General features: G+C 60.6%; 1 protein-coding gene across 2 annotated transcripts in view; it reads left to right on the forward strand.

The window, feature by feature from the left end:
- LAMA5 (laminin subunit alpha 5) overlaps window positions 1-19887 on the forward strand; it is a 52846-nt gene that overhangs the window by 21788 nt on the left and 11171 nt on the right. Inside the window, exons 12-46 of one of the 2 annotated variants that reach the window (XM_059898532.1) lie at window positions 5752-5892; window positions 5974-6111; window positions 6202-6336; window positions 6420-6554; window positions 6639-6776; window positions 7263-7315; window positions 7542-7647; window positions 7793-7845; window positions 7936-8041; window positions 8442-8541; window positions 8699-8855; window positions 8986-9124; window positions 9296-9438; window positions 9515-9621; window positions 9716-9869; window positions 10425-10585; window positions 10687-10795; window positions 12603-12700; window positions 12788-12989; window positions 13172-13298; window positions 13905-14044; window positions 14584-14699; window positions 14778-14989; window positions 15315-15519; window positions 15721-15865; window positions 16056-16196; window positions 16306-16467; window positions 16632-16733; window positions 16838-16921; window positions 17516-17746; window positions 18259-18372; window positions 18595-18722; window positions 18940-19020; window positions 19124-19338; window positions 19772-19872. In XM_059898532.1, the coding sequence (XP_059754515.1) occupies window positions 5752-5892; window positions 5974-6111; window positions 6202-6336; window positions 6420-6554; window positions 6639-6776; window positions 7263-7315; window positions 7542-7647; window positions 7793-7845; window positions 7936-8041; window positions 8442-8541; window positions 8699-8855; window positions 8986-9124; window positions 9296-9438; window positions 9515-9621; window positions 9716-9869; window positions 10425-10585; window positions 10687-10795; window positions 12603-12700; window positions 12788-12989; window positions 13172-13298; window positions 13905-14044; window positions 14584-14699; window positions 14778-14989; window positions 15315-15519; window positions 15721-15865; window positions 16056-16196; window positions 16306-16467; window positions 16632-16733; window positions 16838-16921; window positions 17516-17746; window positions 18259-18372; window positions 18595-18722; window positions 18940-19020; window positions 19124-19338; window positions 19772-19872 (4679 nt within the window). Of the gene's footprint in view, window positions 1-5751; window positions 5893-5973; window positions 6112-6201; window positions 6337-6419; window positions 6555-6638; window positions 6777-7262; window positions 7316-7541; window positions 7648-7792; window positions 7846-7935; window positions 8042-8441; window positions 8542-8698; window positions 8856-8985; window positions 9439-9514; window positions 9622-9715; window positions 9870-10424; window positions 10586-10686; window positions 10796-12602; window positions 12701-12787; window positions 12990-13171; window positions 13299-13904; window positions 14045-14583; window positions 14700-14777; window positions 14990-15314; window positions 15520-15720; window positions 15866-16055; window positions 16197-16305; window positions 16468-16631; window positions 16734-16837; window positions 16922-17515; window positions 17747-18258; window positions 18373-18594; window positions 18723-18939; window positions 19021-19123; window positions 19339-19771; window positions 19873-19887 lie in introns of both variants that reach the window. The other variant, XM_059898531.1, reaches the window with a different exon arrangement.

Genomic DNA, 19887 nt, shown 5'->3' on the forward strand with positions numbered 1-19887 from the left:
AACCTTCAAAAACATAGGTGAGCGGAAAGCTAAAGAAGAGAGTTGTGCAGAATTGCACCTCCTGCGAACAACCCCTCCTCCCTCTGTGTGCGTGCTGTTTTTATAAACATCCATGTGCGCTGTGCACGCTGTTGTGTAATTGCGTTTTCCACCCACACCATCCTGTAAACACATCATCTCGTGTTTTGCGTTGTGCAGACAGATGTAGCTCTTGCTTAACCTTCTCTCAATTCTTGGAAATTTAGGTTCTTTCCAGATTTTATAAAAATAACACTACAGTAAACCTCCTTGCAGCTAAAGCTTTCCATGAATCCTTAACTACTTCTGTAGCACACTTTCCTAGAAGAAGGCTCTGGGTCACTACACATGCATGTTCAGGGACATTCTTGGCTGCAGGTTGCCAAACCGCTCTCCTGACATAAAATCGTCTACCGGGTGGAATGGCAACGGCCGCGTCACATGTGTTAGGCGTTGCTGTCACTACACGGCAGCATTCATTATCGCAGAAATCTTTTCATTGGTTCACTTTCCCCCTTTTCGGTTTTCCTGGAATTGGGATGCGCCTTTCAGTTGACGGCTTATTGATGTCTAATTGGCCGGCGTTTTCCTTTCACAGCAGCGCAAAATAGTGGTGTGTCCTATAATTGGTTGTGTCTTAGATCAGATGGCATTTGATATTTCCTTGGTTTTAGCTGTGTTTCTTTGCCTCGTTTGCAAGGTTGAATCTTCCTTTTTTTTTTTTTAACACGTAAGTATTTACTTACGAATATATTTTGTTTATTTATTTATATATATATATTTTTCGGCTGCACCACGCGGCATGTAGAGAACTTCCCCGACCAGGGACCAAACCCGCGCCCCCTGCAGTGGAAGCACAGAGTCTTAACCGCTGGACCTCCAGGGAGGTCCAAGGTTGAATCTTCTCTTGCATTTCTTGACTCCTGTTGCTTTCACTTGTGAATTTCCCATCCGAGGTTGTGGCTCAGTTTTCTTTTCACTTGTTTGCTGCTATGAGCTTTGTGTATTAACTATATTATCTGTTCCTCACGCGTCATGTGCTTTTCTCCCAGTGGGTAATTTGCCCTTCCTGTTATTTTTTTCACGTGAATCTGTTGACCTGCTTCTTCTGGTGTCTGACTCAGTCATATCTCAGTGGAGGTCCCTAAACCCAACTATTCGCATATCTCTTGGTTCTTTGGCGGTTTTCTTTTTGACGTTTAAATGTTTAGTTTTTAATCATGGGGTAAACCAGGGGTCAGCAGATTTTTTCTGAAAAGGGCCAGACAGTAAATGTTTTAGACTTAGAGGGCCGTGTGTTCCCTGTTGCAAAGCTTCAGCTCTGCTGTTGTATGTTGCAACTTGGAAGTGGCCATGGAACGTGTGCAAGTGAATGGGCGTGGCCGTGTTCCAATAAAACTTTATAAACCATGCACAGGCGCCTTGGACTGAAGTTTGCCAATCCCTGGTATAAACTGTTGAAAATCCCTCCTTTCTCCACTGGCCCTTGGTGAGCACGTGGTAATTGTGCTGGTGCGGCATTTCACTTTTAACCTGTGAACCGTAGGATGAATTCTACTAATATCCTTCCTACTGTGGACCCAGCATTGAACATAAACATTTTGTGTCTATATTCGTGAGTGAGGCTGGGTGAAAGCCTTCTTGTTGTTTTTTTGGTACTATCTTGTTTTGGTTTTGTAATTCATCTTGTAGAATACTTGAAAAACAATCCATACTTTGTTATGCTCCAGAGCAGTTTAAAAATCACAGGAATTATCGGGCTTCCCTGGTGGCGCAGTGGTTAAGAATCAGCCTGCCAATGCAGGGGACACGGGTTCGAGCCCTGATCCGGGAAGAGCCCACATGCCACGGAGCAACTAAGCCCATGCGCCACAGCTACTGAGTCTGTGCTCTAGAGCCCGCGAGCCACAACTACTGAAGCCCACGCACCTAGAGCCCGTGCTCTGCAACAAGAGAAGCCACCACAATGAGAAGCCCATGCACCACAACAAAGAGTAGCCTCCACTCGCCACAACTAGAGAAAGCCCGCGTGCAGCAACGAAGATGCAGTGCAGCCAAAAATAAACAAATAAATAAATAAATAAATTTATTTTTTAAAAAATCACAGGAATTATCAATTTCTTAAAAGCTTGTTAGAAGTTACTTAAAAAACCATCTGGTCCTGATACCTGTTTTCCCATGGAGAGCTTAGATGATGGTTTTCTTTTCTTTTATTATGTGTGTTTCTTTTCTACGTCATTGTAAGTCAGTTTTGACTATTTATATTTTCTTAGCAAATTGTTTGCCATTTGGATTTTAAAAGGTATTGGCATAAAGTTATGCATGACATTCTGTACATGATTTTTAAATTTCCTTTCATTCCTTTTGTCTATTTTTGTTTTCTTTTTTCTTTTCTTTCCTACCTTTATTACACCTAACAGAAGTTTGTTGAGTTTATTGGTGTTCTCAAAGTGCAGCTTATTGATAAGACCCGCTGGAGTTTTTCTCTGTTTAGTTTGGGAGAGAGATTTTACTTCCTAATATGGAAAAAAAAAAATTTTTTTAAGATTTTTTTTTTTAATTAATTTATTTTTTGGCTGCGTTAGGTCTTTGTTGCTGTGTGCAGGCTTTCTCTAGTTGCGGCGAGTGGGGGCTACTCTGCGTTGTGGTGTGCGGGCTTCTCATTGTGGTGGCTTCTCTTATTGCAGAGCACGGGCTCTAGGCGCGCGGGCTTCAGTAGTTGTGGCTCGCGGGCTCGAGGGCACAGGCTCAGTAGTTGGGGCACATGGGCTTAGTCGCTCTGCAGCATGTGGGATCTTCCCGGACCAGGGCTGCAACCCGTGTCCCCTGCATTGGCAGGCGGATTCTTAACCACTGCGCCATCAGGGAAGTCCTAATATAGAAAATTTTGAACTAAAACCATCTTTCTTTCTTTTATTCATTGCAGTATAACTGGCATACGTTATTATATTAGTTCCAGGTATATAACACCACGATTTGGTATTTTTATATATTGTGAAATGATCACCACAGAAAGTCTAGTTAACATATGTCACCACACATAATTACTGTTTTTTTCTCATGATGAGTACTTTGAAGATCTAATCTCTTAGCAACTTTGAATTATGCAGCACATTATTATTAATTACTGCCGCCATGCTGTACATTACATCACCATGACTTGTTTATTTTATACCTGGAAGTTTGCACCTTTTGACACCCTTCACCCATTTCACCAAACCCCCAATCCCCACCTCTGGCAACTACCAGTCTGTTTTCTATATCCATGAACTCGATTGTGTGTGTGTGTTTTTTTTGGGAGGGGAGGCGAGGGGTTTAAGATTCTACATATAAGTGAGATCACACAGTATTTGTCTTTCTGTACATTTTTTTGATTTATTATTTTCATAGCTTCTTGAATTTATTATTTTTAGTCTCTCTTAATTATCCACAAAAGGTTTAAAGGGTTTTCTCTCAATCAGGGGTGATTTTATTCTGCAGGAAAATATCTGGAGACTTCTTTGGTTGTTATAACTGGGGGATGCCACTGTCACCTAGTGGGTGGGGGCCAGGGATCGTGCTAAATATCCTACAGTGCACAGGACAGCCCCCATCCGCACAATAAAGAGTTATCCAGGCCAGAATGTTACTGGTGCCAAGGTTGAGAAACCCTGGGTTAAAGCTATAAATTTGCTTCAGAGTGTAGCTTTGGCTAGCTGTCCCATAGGGTTGATATGCTGGGTTCTCACAGCTGTTCCTTTCTAAACAGTGTATCATTTCAGTTTTCATTTTCCTTTTTTTTTTTTTTTAAAAACATATTTATTGGAGTATAATTGCTTTACAATGGTGTATTAGTTTCTGCTTTATAACAAAGTGAATCAGTTATACATATGTTCCCATATCTCTTCCCTCTTGCCTCTCCCTCCCTCCCACCCTCCCCATCCCACCCCTCTAGGTGGTCACAAAGCACCGAGCTGATCTCCCTGTGCTATGCGGCTGCTTCCCACTAGCTAGCTATTTTACATTTGGTAGTGTATATATGTCCATGACACTCTCTCACCCTGTCACATCTCACCCCACCCCCTCCCCATATCCTCAAGTCTAGTAGGTCTGTGTCTTTATTCCCGTCTTGCCACTAGGTTCTTCATGGCCTTTTTTTTTTTTTTTTCCCTTAGATTCCATATATAGTGTTAGCATCATTTTCCTTTTGATCCGAGTTGTTTAGAACAGCGTTTGTCATTTCAGGTGGTTAGGTTTCCATTCCATCCTTTTTTTGATGGTTCAGTCCTAGTTTTACTGCATCATGGTCAGATTTTATTTATTTATTTTTAACTATTATTTTTTAAAATTTTATGTATTTATTTTTGGCGGCATTGGGTCTTCATTGCTGTGCATAGGCTTTCTCTAGTTGCGGCGTGTGGGCTTCTCTTCGTTGTGGTGCGTGGGCTTCTCTCTCGCTGCGGTGGCTTCTCGTTGCAGAGCACAGGCTCTAGGCGCACGAGTTTCAGTGGTTGCAGCACGCAGGCTCAGTAGTTTCAGCACTCGGGCTCTAGAGCGCACGCTCAGTAGTTGTGGCGCATGGGCTTAGTTGTTCCGCGGCATGTGGGATCCTCCCAGACCAGGGATTGAACCCATGTCCCCTGCACTGGCAGGTGGATTCTTAACCGCTGCGCCACCAGGCAAGTCCAAACCCACTCTGCTGTTAATTTTTGTCACTTTCTGGGAATAGTGTATTCAGTTTTTCTATGACAATGGTTTTGCCAAATTCTCCTCCCAATTACAATAGTTTTAGTTTTCAGCACCCCCTGGACCATATGTATCCTGCTCTTCAAGCTTTGCGCATGCTGCATCTCTTGGGGCAGGTCCTCTTTCTCAACACACAACATCCCTCTTTGTCTCCGTGAATGCTTGTGCCTTGGGCTCACCGCGCTCCATGCTCCCCTTCTCTGTGTCTGTGCCACCCACTCTCCCTTCTGGAAGCTCTTTGTTTCCTGTCCAAATCCTTGGTTCAAGGTGCATTCTTTCAGAAGGACATGACTGGATTCTCCTTCAAGAGTCCAGCCGATGCCTTTGGGTTTATCTCGTGAGAGGAGATGTGGCCTGGCAGAGGGACTGTGGCTGCTGTCAGTTTGGGCTCACAGCTGCCCCAGTTGTATCATTTCTCACATTCTGCTTAAATTTTTCCTTTCCCGACTTTTGCTGGATTTACCAACAAAACGTGTTGTGGTTGGTTTGTGTTTTCTTCTCCGAGGGTTTGCAAGTTCTGTTTCTGTCTTCTGGTCTGGCCCGAGGTTACCCTTATGCTTTGACAAATACTGAACCATTATTCCATGTCAGTAACAAAAATTAAATAGTATTACCCCCTTTTTGTGCATCAGTTAAGACATTTAGCACACTTTTTCTTTCTTATTCCTAATCCCCAGAATTATTTATAAAGAGTAGAATTTTCTTTTCACCTTGTTATGATTTTTTTGCATTTTCTCTGGTTGAGTCAATGCCTGCAGTTGACTTGGTTGCTACATTATGCACAACTAATTATGTGTAGTGGTCCTGATTTCACCACATGCCACTGTTTTCCCAAAACATCAACTTTCCCTTGTTGGGATTTTTAGTCTTTTTTGTTTTGCATGAGTGCAGTGTCAAGTGTAAGGAAAGGAGTTTTGTGGAGAAGGGAGGTTTTTTTTTGGGGGGGGAGGGTGGGTGGCTGGGGTCCACGGGGCCTCTGAGACTCCTCCCCCCCCCACCCCCCCACAGACTGTGACTGCAGTGCCGCCGGGACCCAGGGCAACGCCTGCCGGAAGGACCCACGGGTGGGGCGCTGCGTGTGCAAACCCAGCTTCCAGGGCACGCACTGTGAGCTCTGCGCGCCGGGCTTCTATGGCCCGGGCTGCCAGCGTGAGTCCGTCCCCGTCCCCGTCCCCGTCCCCTCGTGGGTCCCAGGAGCCCAACCCCTCTGTGACCACCTCCTCCCTGCAGCCTGTCAGTGCTCCAGCCCCGGTGTAGTGGACGGAACCTGTGACCGCGACTCGGGCCAGTGCACGTGCCGGACGGGATTCGAGGGGGCGGCGTGCGACCACTGTGCCCCTGGCTACTTCCACTTCCCCCTCTGCCAGCGTGAGCGCAGCGCCCCCGGTGGAGGGTGGGAGGGGGGCCGGGGTCCCGGCCTGCCTGGCTCAGGACCCCGTGCGCCTCTCGGCCCCGCAGTGTGCGGCTGCAGCCCCACGGGGACCCTGCCCGAGGGCTGCGATGACGCTGGCCGCTGCCCGTGCCGACCCGAGTTTGACGGCCCCCACTGTGACCGCTGCCGCCCGGGCCACCACAGCTACCCCGAGTGCCACGGTGAGCAGAGGGCCTCAGGGGCCCCGGGCGGGGTGGGAGGGCCACCCGCAGGCCCCCAGGGCCTGACCCCGAGTCCTCTGCAGCCTGCGCCTGCGACCCCCGGGGTGCCCTGGACCAGCTGTGTGGGGCGGGCGGGGTGTGCCGCTGCCACCCCAGCTACGCAGGTGCCACCTGCCAGGAGTGCAGCCCAGGCTTCCACGGCTTCCCCGACTGTGCCCGTGAGTGCCCTGGCGGGAGGGGGGGCGGGGGAGGGCGTGTGCCCACCGCGTGCTCACACCCCGCTCTCCTCCCCCCTCCCCCAGCCTGCCACTGCTCCCCCGAAGGCTCCCTGCACACAGCCTGCGACCCCCACAGCGGGCAGTGCAGCTGCCGACCCCGAGTGACGGGGCTGCGCTGTGACATGTGTGCGCCCGGTGCCTACAACTTCCCCTATTGCGACGGTGAGGCTGGCGCCGTGTGTGTGTGTTGGGTGCTGTGCATGTCATGTGCTGCGTGTTCCCGTGACCGTCTCTGTGCTCTGTGTGCGCTCGCGTGTGTTCGTATGGTTCACGTGCTGCGTTCACATGAGTGTCCGTGTGTCGTGCATGTGCGTGTCTCCACATGGTTCTTGGATGTGCCTGTTTACTCGCATGTGGTCATGTGCTGTGTGTCGGTTCATGCTTGTTCACGTGCTTTGTGCATGTGTGCTCACATGACTGTTCACACGTGTGTGCCTGTTGTGTGTGCTCATTGCGTGTTCATAATCACGTGCTGTGTGGTGGGGGACCAGGGCATGTAGGCACACGTGGTTTCTTGCCTGTTCACACGTGTGAGAGGCATGTATGTTGGCTCCCATGGAGCCTCGGGTCCTGGCCAGGCCTGGGGAAGCCCTTGGCCGTCAGGGTCAGTGACCGAGTAATGACGGCGGCCTGGGCATCTCTCCACAGCTGGCTCCTGCCACCCTGCTGGCCTGGCCCCAGCCGATCATGATCTTCCTGAGGTGAGCCCAGGTCAGCCCTCTGGGGCCAAGGCCATCGCTTCCAGAGGGACCATCACTTCCTCAGCTGCTCGGTTGCCATGGCAACCTCAGAGTCCATTTGTTCGCCTGGCCGCTCCTCTGTCCTCACTGCAGGGTCATGCCAGAGATGGGACAGGGCTCCAGGGTTGAGGGTTTGCAGGTAGGAGGGCAGGGACCCACTCTGACCCTCAGTCTCATCCTTTCCCAGGCACACATCCCCTGTAGGTGCCGGGCTCACGTGGAGGGGCCGAGCTGCGATCGCTGTAAACCTGGGTTCTGGGGGCTGAGTCCTAGCAACCCTGAGGGCTGCACCCGTGAGTCTGCCCGGAGTGGGTGCCGGGGTGCTGGGGGAGACCCCTGGGGAGGGGGAGGGCCGGCCCCACAGAGCCGGCGCGGGGATGGAGTCCAGGGCCTCCTGCCCCCTGCTCTGCTCTCAGGCCCACTCTGCCCCTCCCCCAGGCTGCAGCTGTGACCCCAGGGGCACAGTGGGTGGAGCTGCTGAGTGCCAGCCGGTGAGTCTGAGGGCCCAGATATCGGGGGCTGTGGGAGCCGCACGTAGGGACCCTCCCCTGCCTGGTCCCACCTTCTCCCTTGGCCCCCAGGGCAACGGCCAGTGCTTCTGCAAGCCCCACGTGTGCGGCCACACCTGCGCGGCCTGCAAGGACGGCTTCTTCGGGCTGGACCAGGCCGACTACTTCGGCTGCCGTGGTAAGCGGCTGCTTACGCGGTCCTCAGACCACATCCTGGGGGATGCTGAGGCCCAGAGAGGGACAGATGGGGCAGGGACCCAGCCAGGGCCTGGGCACGGCATGGCACTTGCCGAGCTGCTTCTAGGTGCCCGGCCAGACCCGTGCTGGGCGTGGGAGTGAGGAGGCAGGTTTCACCCCTTGGTGCTCCTCCTCTCCATCCCTTGCCCCTGGCAGCAGGCGTCACTGACCGATCCCAGGGCCGTTGCCCCTGGACTCAGAGCCTCTGTTGTCCAGGGACCCAGGCAGCCCCTGGGGGAGGTGAGGCGGCCTCCCAGCCGAGCCACTCTTGGCAGAGGGTGGGTGGAACACTGAGGCCGGGTGGGGGCCAGGCCGCATTGACTCGCTCCCTCCCGCTGCAGGCTGCCGGTGCGACGTTGGCGGAGCTCTGGGACAGGGCTGCGAGCCGAGGACAGGCGCCTGCCTGTGCCGCCCCAGCACCCAGGGCCCCACCTGCAGCAAGTGGGTGCCCCCGCCCCGGCTGGGCGGGCGGGCAGGGGGCTGGGGCGGCAGCTTGTCCCCCGGGCTTCTCCCTGGGGACCCTGGTGAGCAGGCAGGGCCAGTGCCCGCCCTGCCCAGACCGGATGCCAGCTGCCCTGACCGGCCCTGCCGTGGCCAGGCCGGCGCAGGACCACTACCTTCCCGACCTGCACCAGCTGCGCCTGGAGCTGGAGGAGGCGGCCACGCCCGAGGGCCACGCCGTGCGCTTCGGCTTCAACCCTCTTGAGTTTGAGAGCTTCAGCTGGAGGGGCTACGCGCAGATGGCACCCATCCAGGTGGGTGCGGTGCTGCCCCATTCTGGGGCCGGCGGAGTGGGTGGGCAGGCCCCTGAGGTGGCAGGGCCGGGCCGGGGATGGCCACGGAGGAGCAGCCCCGACTTTCCACGCCCACCCGTACCCACCGCAGCCCAGGATCGTGGCAAGGCTGAGCGTGGCCTCCCCTGACCTCTTCCGACTGGTCTTCCGATACGTCAACCGCGGGCCCGCAAGCGTGAGCGGGCGGGTCTCCGTGCGCGACCAGGGCAAGTTTGCCACCTGCGCCAACTGTGAGTGCGGGGGGCTACCCCCTGGGCCCCGCCCCACTCACGCCTCGCCACAGCCAGCCCCACCTCGTCCCCGCATGTGGGTGGGAGGCCCGGCCCTTCCCGCTGGCCCTGGGGGAGGTGCGGCCTGGGTGGCCATGCTGCGTCCAGGAGGCTTGCCGTCCCCGCCCCCAGGCACAGAGCAGAGCCAGCCCGTGGCCTTCCCGCCCAGCACGGAGCCTGCCTTCGTCACCGTGCCCCAGAGGGGCTTCGGGGAGCCCTTCGTGCTGAACCCCGGCGCCTGGGCCCTACTCGTGGAGGCCGAGGGGGTGCTCCTGGTGAGGCGGGGCTGAGTGGGCTGGGGCAGGGTGCGGGGTGGGGACCACGGCACCTAACCTCCCCCCTTCCCCCCAGGACTACGTGGCTCTCCTGCCCAGCGCCTACTACGAGGCGGCCCTCCTGCAGCTGCGGGTGACCGAACCCTGCACGTTCCAGCCCGACGCGCAGCGCTCCGGGGACCAGTGAGGGCCGGCCGGTGGGGGAGGGGGCGGGCCTGACCCTCGCTGTGCTCAGGCCGCCTGCCCCGTGCTGACCAGACTGTGCACCCCCCCCCAGCTGCCTCCTCTACACCCACCTGCCCCTGGACGGCTTCCCCTCCGCCGCTGGGCCTGAGGCCCTGTGTCGCCACGGCAACAGCTTACCCCGGCCCTGCCCCACGGAACAGCTCAGCCCCGCTCACCCGCTGCTGGTCGCCTGCCAGGGCGCAGATGTGCGTGTCCCCGGGACCCCACGGGGGTGGGCGGGGTCAAGACTTGGGGAGACGTGCCCATGGCCTGTGGGGAGGGGGAGTCCACGTTGCAGTGACAGGACCCAGGCACAGCGCAAGAGTGACGGCGGGCAGAGCATGGGCGGCACAGCTGGGTGCTCAAGGCCAGCCTGCCGGCTCGGGCAGCACCTGCTGCCTTCTGGGGCTCTGACCTTGGGAGTCGGTGCTTCGGGGCCTCATCCGTACACGGGGTACGGATGGCCCAGCCCTCCAGCTTATTGTGAGGAGGTGGCAGGTCGCCGGTTCACTTCGGGCACTGGACACTCTACAGTGATGAAGCTGGCGGGCCACGGGTGGGCTGGGGGGGCTCGGAGCGAGCGGAGGTTGGAAGCCGAGTGGCCGCGGGAGTGCCCCAGGCAGCAGGGACGGCGGGCACACAGGCCCTGAGGTGGGGGACGAGGCTGTGCGGGGAGGGGATGGGAAGGGCCGTGTTTAGGAGCGGCCTGTTCTCTAGGTGGGGCGCTGGGGCGGGGGCCTCACCTCGCCCTGTCCCCCCAGGTGGACGTCCAGCTTCAGGTGGCGGTGACGCAGCCAGGCCCCTATGCCCTGGTGGTGGAGTACGCTAATGAGGACGCCCGCCAGGAGGTGGACGTGGCCGTGCACACCCCCCGGCGGGCCCCCCAGCAGGGGGCGCTCACCCTCCACCCCTGCTCATACAGGTGTCTGGGGAGTGGGGAGAGGATTCACGCCTGGGGGGCCGGTGGACGACTCCGGGCTCCAGGGCTGCCCTGCCCACTGACCAGCCCTGCCCGTCCCGCAGCACCCTGTGCCGGGGCACCGCCCTGGATGCGCAGCGCCGTCTGACGGTCTTCCACCTGCACCCGGAGGCCAGCGTCCGGCTCACGGCCGAGCAGGCACGGTTCTTCCTGGTGAGGCCCGACCCCTCACCTGCACGGGCCCCAGGACCCCACTGTGGGGTTAGGCCTTTGCGAAGATTTTAAACACACAAAAAAAGTAGAAGAATGTGATGAGCCTGGGTACCCATCACCAGTGCCATCTTCAGCTCACATCGGGTGGAGGTTCCTCCAGAACCCTCCTCCTGCAGGGTTTGTTCCCTGTGGGTATGAAATGTAAATTTGTTTGTAAATAATGCTCACGGTCACCTAAGGGGGCTGTGATGCGCTGGAGGCAGAGTAGGAAGAACAGTCTTAACGAAAGGCTGCTTTTTGGTATAATTGACAAAAACACGACACCTTGTGGACCCGAATTAGGAAGCGGTCCACACAGCGTGGGTTCTGAAGCTTGGGATTCACTATCGTTGTCGTAACTTGCTTCTTCTTCTTTTTTTTTTTTTTTAATTAATTAATTTGTTTATTTATTTTTGGCTGTTTTGGGTCTTCGTTGCTGCACGTGGGCTTTCTCTAGTTGTGGCGAGCGGGGGCTACTGTTCGTCGCGGTGCGCGGGCTTCTCATTGCGGTGGCTTCTCTTGTTGTGGAGCACGGGCTCTAGGCACGCGGGCTTCAGTAGTTGTGGCACGTGGGCTCAGTAGTTGTGGCGCACAGGCTTAGTTGCTCTGCGGCATGTGGGATCTTCCCAGACCAGGGATCAAACCCATGACCCCTGCATTGGCAGGCGGATTCTTAACCACTGCACCACCAGGGAAGCCTGTAGCTTACTTCTGTGTCAACTTCACAGAGTTGAAAATTAAATCCCAAGGCTAAACATTCTGGGCAATGTTAATCGTTAGTTTGATGCCCGGAACCAAGCATACGTGTTTATTCAATAAGTGACAGAATGGATGACGTTGTTCTCATCAGAGTATTACCTAGTCTCACTGTTACGTTTCCCTAGGTCTTTAAAAGTTTTATCAGAGTATCATATGCATATATTTTTATGAAAGCGTCAAATATTGAAAACAGACTTGCAACAACAAAGCATAATCGCATGCCCCATCTGCGCATCTTCTCATTCTGCTTTCCGGAGTCAGTCCGTTTCTTCCACGTTGCTAAGTAACGCACGCTACGTTGCTTCCTCCTAATTTTTTGATGTCGCAACCCCCGCGGTTCTGTCCTCATGCACACGCGGCGCTGTAGTCGTGGGCTGGGACACTTTAGACTCTCCATGGAGCTGTACCCACAGCCCAGTACCCAGGCCAGGAAGCAACATGGCCCCACCCCCGATGCCACTCAGCCCCCCCCCCCCACCGGGGTAACCACCTCCAGACACTGACAGCACCGCCTAGTTTGCCTGTTCCGGAACTTTCTATAATTGGAGTCACACAGGTGTTCCTTTGCGCTGCCTCTTTGGCCAACGCCATGGCAGGGAAGGATGGAGCTGTCACTGTGGTCACGCGGTATTCTGTCTTCGCTGTCGGGTTTTTCTAGACACCCTGAGATATCCTGTTTTACCGTATCCGTCACACACGTTTCTTCGCCGTGGTAGACGGTACAGGACGGAGATGCCTGCTCACGAGCCCCCGCTCGCTGAGCGCCTGCCTGTGCCGGCTCCCCGGCCCTATGACCACAGACGGCGGTGGAGTGCAGTGGGAGGAGGAGTGGCCTCGGGGGGAGCTGGGAGGTGCTCCAGGCCCAGAATCCACAGCCGAGGGCTGGGGTCTGTGCAGCCGGAGGAGAGGCCGGCGGAGTGGGGGTCGGGCTCGGTGCAGAGAGCAGGACCGGCCTGGGTGGGGATGGGCCGCTCCTGCCGCCACACCCACACCTGTCCCCTGCCTGCAGCACAGTGTCACCCTGGTGCCCGCGGAGACCTTCAGCTCAGAGTTCGTGGAGCCCCGCGTCCGCTGCATCAGCAGTCACGGCGCCTTCAGCCCCAGCAGGTAGCGGGGCCGGGGGCGGGAGCCCAGAGCGGCGGCAGGGCGGTGGCCGGGACTCGGGGACTCACCCCTGTGTTCCCCGCCCCCCAGTGCCGCCTGCCTGCCCTCCCGCTTCCCGAAGCCGCCGCAGCCTGTGGTGCTCAGGGACTGCCAGGTGCTGCCGCTGCCGCCCGGCCTCCCGCTGACCCGCTCTCGGGAGCTCACGCCGGACGCGCCCCCGCCCGGGCCCCAGCCCCGGCCCCCCACCGCTGCGGACCCCGACGTGGAGCCTACCCTGCTGCGCCACCCCCAGGTGCGGGCTGGGGCCGGGGGGGGGGGCCGGGAGGGGCCGGGGCCGGGGGGGGGGCTGGGAGGGGCCTGGAGGGGCCGGGGCCGGGAAGGGGCGGGGGGGGCCGGGGGGGCTGGGGCGGGACTTGCAGCCCCTGGTACCCCTGCATCTCTGCCCACTCACCGGATCCGCTCCCACCGGCGCAGGGCACCGTGGTCTTCACCACCCACGTGCCCGCCCTGGGCCGCTACGCCTTCCTGCTGCACGGCTACCAGCCGGCCCACCCCGCCTTCGCTGTGGAGGTCCTCATCAACGGGGGTCGTGTCTGGCAGGGTAAGCGGAGGGGCGGACCCCGGGGCGAGGAGGCTCTCGGGGGTCTCGTCCACACGGCCCGTCGTGTGATACCACACGTGAAGTGGATGGGGCACGTGCTGGGTCCACAGCTCACAGGGGCCGTGGCTCGGTGCCCGCTGCCTGGCTGTGACGGGGCCACGTGCCCCATCCTGCCCTCAGCTCTCACATGAGGTGTCCCAGGGCCCACTGTGGGTGGCAGGCCCTGCCCCTCACGTCTGTGCTGTGACTCAAAGTTCACCCCGTCCTGCGCTCGGGTGATCGAGGGCTCGCTGTGGGACCCGGGTCCGCGCACGTCTATTTCATTCTGCTCTGACGAGCCCGGGGACCTGCGCCTCGTGGGGCCTCGTGTGTGACCACGGCCGATTCACGTAGCACGAGTGGGCCCAGCCACGTGGGTCTCTGGGTGGGTCACACACGCGTGTCGTGTTCAGGGATGCACGGTCCTCGGTAATGGGTGCTGCCATTGGGATCCTCTCCTCCCTGGTGACTCCAGGAGTGTCCCAAGCCCGGGGTGAGGCCGTGAGGCCGTGGGGCGGGGTGCTGTGCGTGTGCTGGGGGCACTGACCTGCCTTTCCTCACCTCCAGGCCACGCCAACGCCAGCTTCTGCCCGCACGCCTACGGCTGCCGTGCCCTGGTGGTGTGTGAGGGCCGGGCCGTCCTGGACGTGACCGACAGTGAGCTTGCTGTGACCGTGCGTGTGCCCGAGGGCCGCTGGCTCTGGCTGGTGAGTCCTCGGGCTGGTAGCCGTCCTCCACCCGTCGTACCGCTATTGGTCGCTCTGCCAGTGTGTACCCTGCTTGCCGCGGCCCAACCCCGAGCTAGGTGCCAGGGGCGGCAGCCTCTGGGGACCTCCAGGCCCATCACGAGAGGCTCCTGAGGGGTCCAAGAGCCAAGATGTTGCCCAGCAGCTCCCTGGGGCCCTGCTGGTCAGAGTGGCCTTCCTGGAGAGGGAGGCTTCCGGCAAAAAGGGATGGACGGGGCGCCAGGAGTCTGGGCCCCTCCTCGCACTCCCCAAGCTTCCGTGTGGCCACAGAGGCTGGCCTCCCCTCTGAGTGGCCCCAGGAGGGACCCAGCACCTGGCAGCCTGGCTGGGGCCCCGGACCAGGGTGTGATGTCACCACCGCTGTCTTAGCTGCCCGGCCAAACCCTGGCCTGTGGCAGAGAAGCCCTGGCGTTGGCCCCTGCCGGGGGGCTCCGGCACCCACCCCCGACCTGGACTCTTCGCTGGGCCCACGGGAAGGTAACCAGGCCCTGATGCTCTAGGAGTACGTGCTGGTGGTCCCCGAAGACGCCTACAGCCCCAGCTACTTCCAGGAGGAGCCCCTGGACAAATCCTACGACTTTATCAGCCAGTGTGCCACCCACGGTTACCACGTCAGGTGGGCCGGGCTCAGGGCCGGGGGCAGCAGGGTAGGGGCCGGGCTGGGAGCTGGCCTCACCACCCGCCCTCACCCCAGCCCCTCCAGCTCGTCGTCCTTCTGCCGCAACGCCGCCGCCTCCCTCTCCCTCTTCTATAACAACGGGGCTCGGCCGTGCAGCTGCCACGAGGTGGGCGCCACGGGCCCCACGTGTGAGCCCTTCGGGGGCCAGTGTCCCTGCCGCGCCCACGTCATAGGCCGTGACTGCTCCCGCTGTGCCACTGGCTACTGGGGCTTCCCCAGCTGCAGGCGTGAGTACCCCAGTCCACGGGCGCTCCGGGGGGTGCCTCCAGGAGACAGTGGTCAGGAGCACGTCCTGGAGCCTGGTGGACCAGCCTTGCCGCGTCCTGTCTGCGACAGCCCGGGCCTTGCAGGGTTGTCCAGGAGGTTCCGGGGACTAGACAGCAGTTCTGACCAGCTGACGCCACATCAGAGGAGCTGCCTGGGGCTTGGGGCCCGGAGCTGGGTGGAACCAGGCTGGGGGTAGGGTGGCCTCGCCCCCCACCCCCCACCCATGCAGTGTCCCCAGGTCTGCTGTCAGGTCCCCTGACCGGGGCCTGTGCACGCGCCCCACAGCCTGTGACTGCAGCGGCCGCCTCTGTGACGAGCTCACGGGCCAGTGCATCTGCCCGCCGCGCACCGTCCCGCCCGACTGCATCGTCTGCCAGCCCCAGACCTTTGGCTGCCACCCGCTGGTCGGCTGTGAGGAGTGTAACTGCTCGGGGCCTGGCGTCCAGGAGCTCATGGACCCCACCTGCGATGTGGACAGCGGCCAGTGCAGGTGAGCACCAGGGTGCGGGTCCCCGTGGCCTCGGGGCAGTCCCGGGTCACCTGCCAGTGAGCCCTGAACCCACCCACCCCCTGGCAGTGTCCCCGGCGCTCAGGGGGGCACCACCTTGGTGGGGGGCACCTCTGGTCTCTTGTGTCAGTGTGAGGGGCAGGTGGAGGAGAGGCCCAGCCAGTTCCTGAACCCTCACGGCAGGTGCAGACCCAACGTGGCCGGACGCCGCTGTGACACGTGTGCTCCCGGGTTCCACGGCTTCCCCAGCTGCAGCCCCTGCGACTGCCACGAAGCAGGCTCTGCACCTGGAACATGCGACCCCCTCACAGGCCAGTGCTCTTGCAAGGTGAGGGCGGTCCGGGGCCAGACCTGACGACCCCACCCCGTCCCTCGTCTTGCCTTCTCAGCGGACCTTCGTTCTCTCTGGGAGGTTGGAGCTTCCTGGCACCTTTGGGCCAGTCAGCCCAGTTGTGGGGTGACAGCCAACACGGGCACACGGCTGACCGCCCTGCCCTGTCGTGCCCTCCTGCCCCCAGGAGAACGTGCAGGGCCCGCGGTGTGACCAGTGCCGCCTCGGGACGTTCTCCCTGGACGCCGCCAACCCCAAAGGCTGCACCCGCTGCTTCTGCTTCGGGGCCACGGATCGCTGCCGGAGCTCGGCCTACGCCCGCCGGGAGGTGTGCGGGCAGGACGGGAGGGGACTCAGGGAGGGGGTCTGAGACGTAGGACGGGGCCCTGTGATACGCGAGGGCATGCGCCTGTGTTACCCACCCACGTGCCCTGCAGTTCGTGGACATGGAGGGCTGGACGCTGCTGAGTGGTGACCGGCAGGTGGTGCCCCACGAGCGGCAGGCGGAGGCAACACTGCTTCGCGCGGACCTGCGGCGCGCGCCTGAGGCCTTCCCCGAGCTGTACTGGCAGGCCCCGCCCTCCTACCTGGGGGACCGGGTGAGCAGGCCAATCGGCCCCTGGGAGGGCACCTGGAGGCCTGGGGGGGCCGGCAGTGAGGATGCTGGTGTCCAGGGAGGGATAGGGTGCCTAGAACCACTGCCGTCGACTCTGGGCCCCTGGACGGGGTCTGGCCAGGTCGCATCCCTCTGTCCGGCCTCCAGGTGTCGTCCTACGGCGGGACCCTCCACTATGAACTGCACTCAGAGACCCAGCGGGGAGACGTGTTCATCCCCACGGAGAGCAGGCCAGACGTGGTGCTGCAGGTGGCCCACCGGGTGGTCTTGGCAAGGGCGGGCAGCGGGCACAGCCGAGCCGGGACTGTGGGCAGCCCGATTCCCGGCCCTCATCTGCCCACACGCCTCCCCAGGGCAACCAGATGAGCATCACGTTCCTGGAGCCAGTGTACCCGGCACCCGGCCACGTTCACCGCGGGGAGCTGCAGCTGGTGGAGGTGAGCGGTCGTCTCTGGCCCCCAAAGCTACAGGGGCTGCTCTCCGTGTCAGAAAGCAGGGTCCCGGAGCAGGACGGGGCGGGCCCCTCATCAGCACGCCTCTTTCCTGGTCCCCCGTGGGGGTAGTGCTCCTGGGCCGAGTGCGGGCTTGCAAACCCCTGATCCCTGACGGGTGGGCAGCTCCTCCGACGCCTGGCCCTGGGGTTCCCTCTGCAAGCCACCAGCTTGTGTCTTTCGTCCATTTCCTTTCCAAGGGGTTTCGTGTTATTCTTGATGTTCACCCTGTGTCCTGGCTTTAGAGCTGCGATCGTCTTCTCTTAGTCTGTACTCTTGTAGCCTGTGTGTCTTTTTGTAAGATCTTTTCTGATGAACAGACGTTCTTGCATTTGATGTACTCAAGTCGTTCATATTTCATTTGCAGTTAGTGTTTTCGTGTGTTAAAGTCTTTGCCTCTCAGATCAGAAATCACTCACCTGTAGCGCGTGTCCCCCCCACGTGCCCTGCGTGTCCCCATCCCCCACGGGAGGGTCTGTCCTGGGCTCCTGCTGCGCCCCATGGCAGCGGCCGCACTGAGGCCCTGTCGTGGCCGCGCAGGGCAATTTCCGGCACATGGAGACCCACAGCGCCGTGTCCCGCGAGGAGCTCATGATGGTGCTGGCCGGCCTGGAGCAGCTGCACATCCGCGCCCTCTTCTCACAGACCTCCTCGGCCGTCTCCCTGCGCAGGGTGGCGCTGGAGGTGGCCAGCGAGGTGGGCGGGGGACCTCCGGCCAGCAACGTGGAGCTGTGCATGTGCCCTGCCAACTACCGCGGGGACTCGTGCCAGGTGAGGTGGCGGGGGCAGACACCGGGCTGCCGGGCTGCCGCCGGCCGGTCACCCTGCCCCGCGCGCGCACGTCCACCCTCCCCCGAGCATCCACGCCTGGCCTCCGTCTCCGTCTCACCCCACCCGTCCTCCTGCCAGCTGGGTGTCACGCTCCCGGCAGCTGACCTTCCCGCCACAGGCTGAGCCGGCCGCGTGCTAATCCGCTGTCACCTGCCCCCTGCCCGGCCCCCCGTGCACACAGCTGCTCTTCATCTGTTCAGTGCCCAGCGCGTCCCACGTCCACGGTTTACCCAGACAGCATCCACCGAACCCCCCTCCCCTCCCTCCGCCCGCTTGGAAGAGGTGTTTGGAGGAGAACAGGAGGTGGTCCCCTGAGCCGAGGCATCTGCGTGGCTTTGTGGGCTGGACTTTGTGCCTTCAGCGGTCAGGCTCAGGAGCATGGTCCCCGGCCTGCCCCCATACCAGGCTGGCCCCGCCTCCTTTCCTGACCGCTGATGCCCACCCGCCCCCAGGAATGTGCCCCTGGCTACTACCGGGACGTCAAAGGTCTCTTTTTGGGTCGCTGCGTCCCCTGTCAGTGCCACGGCCACTCAGACCGCTGCCTCCCTGGCTCGGGTGTCTGCGTGGTGAGTGGGGCACCGCGGGGGAAGGCAGCCACCAGAGGCGCAGAGTAGGGAAGGCCGGGGGCCTTTGGTCAGTAGTTACGGGTACGCTGAGGTCTGGGGGAGGGGAGGTGCCCTGGGCAGGGCGCCCGCTGGCAGTGGGCAGAGTCCTGCAGGGTCGGGGTGGGGGAGCTGGCGGGAAGCGAGGCCTCCGCTGTCGGTGCTGATCTGTCCCCTCTGCCCCAGGGCTGCCAGCACAACACCGAGGGTGACCACTGCGAGCGCTGCCAGGCCGGCTTCGTGCGCGGTGGATCTGAGGACCCTGCGGCCCCCTGCATCAGCTGCCCTTGCCCCCTGGCTGTGCCTTCCAACAAGTAAGCTGGGCCAGCCCCTCCAGGGCCCCGACCCTTGACTGGTGGACCAAAGTCCTTCAAGACCCGGAATGGAACACCACCGCCCCCACCTGGTTGGGTCAGCACTGCCCTCTGTGGCGGCCGGGGCATCCGGGGTGGGCCCCTGAGGAGGGGACCCCCCCTACCTGGTGCTCACCTGGAGCGCGCTGGGCTGTAACGGCCGCCTCCGTCTCTGCAGCTTCGCCACGGGCTGCATCCTGCGAGGTGGCCGCACCCAGTGTCTCTGCAAACCCGGCTACGCTGGGGCCTCCTGCGAGCGGTGAGCTGGGCGGGCGGGTGCCTGACTGGGGCGGGGTCTGCGTGCGTGGCCCCGGGGACGCTGCGTTGCCTGCCAGCACCAGCCACTGATCCCGCCCCACCAGGTGCGCACCCGGCTTCTTTGGGAACCCCCTGGTGCTGGGCAGCTCGTGCCAGCCCTGCGACTGCAGCGGCAACGGCGACCCCAACATGCTCTTCAGCGACTGCGACCCCCTGACGGGCGCCTGCCGCGGCTGCCTGCGCCACACCACCGGGCCCCGCTGCGAGAGCTGCGCCCCCGGCTTCTATGGCAACGCCCTGCTGCCCGGCAACTGCACCCGTAGGCAGGGCGGGCGGGGCTGAGGGGCCTCTGGGTGTCCCCCCCGGAGCAGGCTGTGTCCCGGGCCGGGCCCAGCGTGGCCAGGGTGGACCCGACCAGGCCCCCAGGACTCACGGTCAGGCGACCCCACGGCCAGGCTGAGGGTCACGTGGGGACTCTGGCCTCTCCTGGGGGAGGGCGCCCCGCGAGGGCTCTGGCAGGTCCTCTGGCTGAGCCCAGGCTGCAGGGGAGGCGGGCCCGATGGGCCGGTGAGGCGGCTGCGTGGTCTGGACCTCGGTGGAGCAGGGAGGTGACGAAAAGCGAGGGTCTGGGGGCTTCGCTTGGGGCAGGATGGAGATGCATGTGGAGTAGGAGCCCAGCGAGGGCTTCCCAGGGCGGGAGGGAAGAGGCCAGGGTGGGGGTCGGGGCTACTGTCACAGCCACCCTTCTGCAGGGTGTGACTGCTCCCCGTGTGGGACGGAGGCCTGTGACCCCCACAGTGGGCATTGCCTGTGCAAAGCGGGTGTGACCGGTCAGCGCTGTGACCACTGTCAGGTAGAGCTGCCTGGA

This window comes from Balaenoptera ricei, chromosome 15 (genome assembly GCF_028023285.1).
Source record: "Balaenoptera ricei isolate mBalRic1 chromosome 15, mBalRic1.hap2, whole genome shotgun sequence".
NCBI lineage: Eukaryota > Metazoa > Chordata > Mammalia > Artiodactyla > Balaenopteridae > Balaenoptera > Balaenoptera ricei.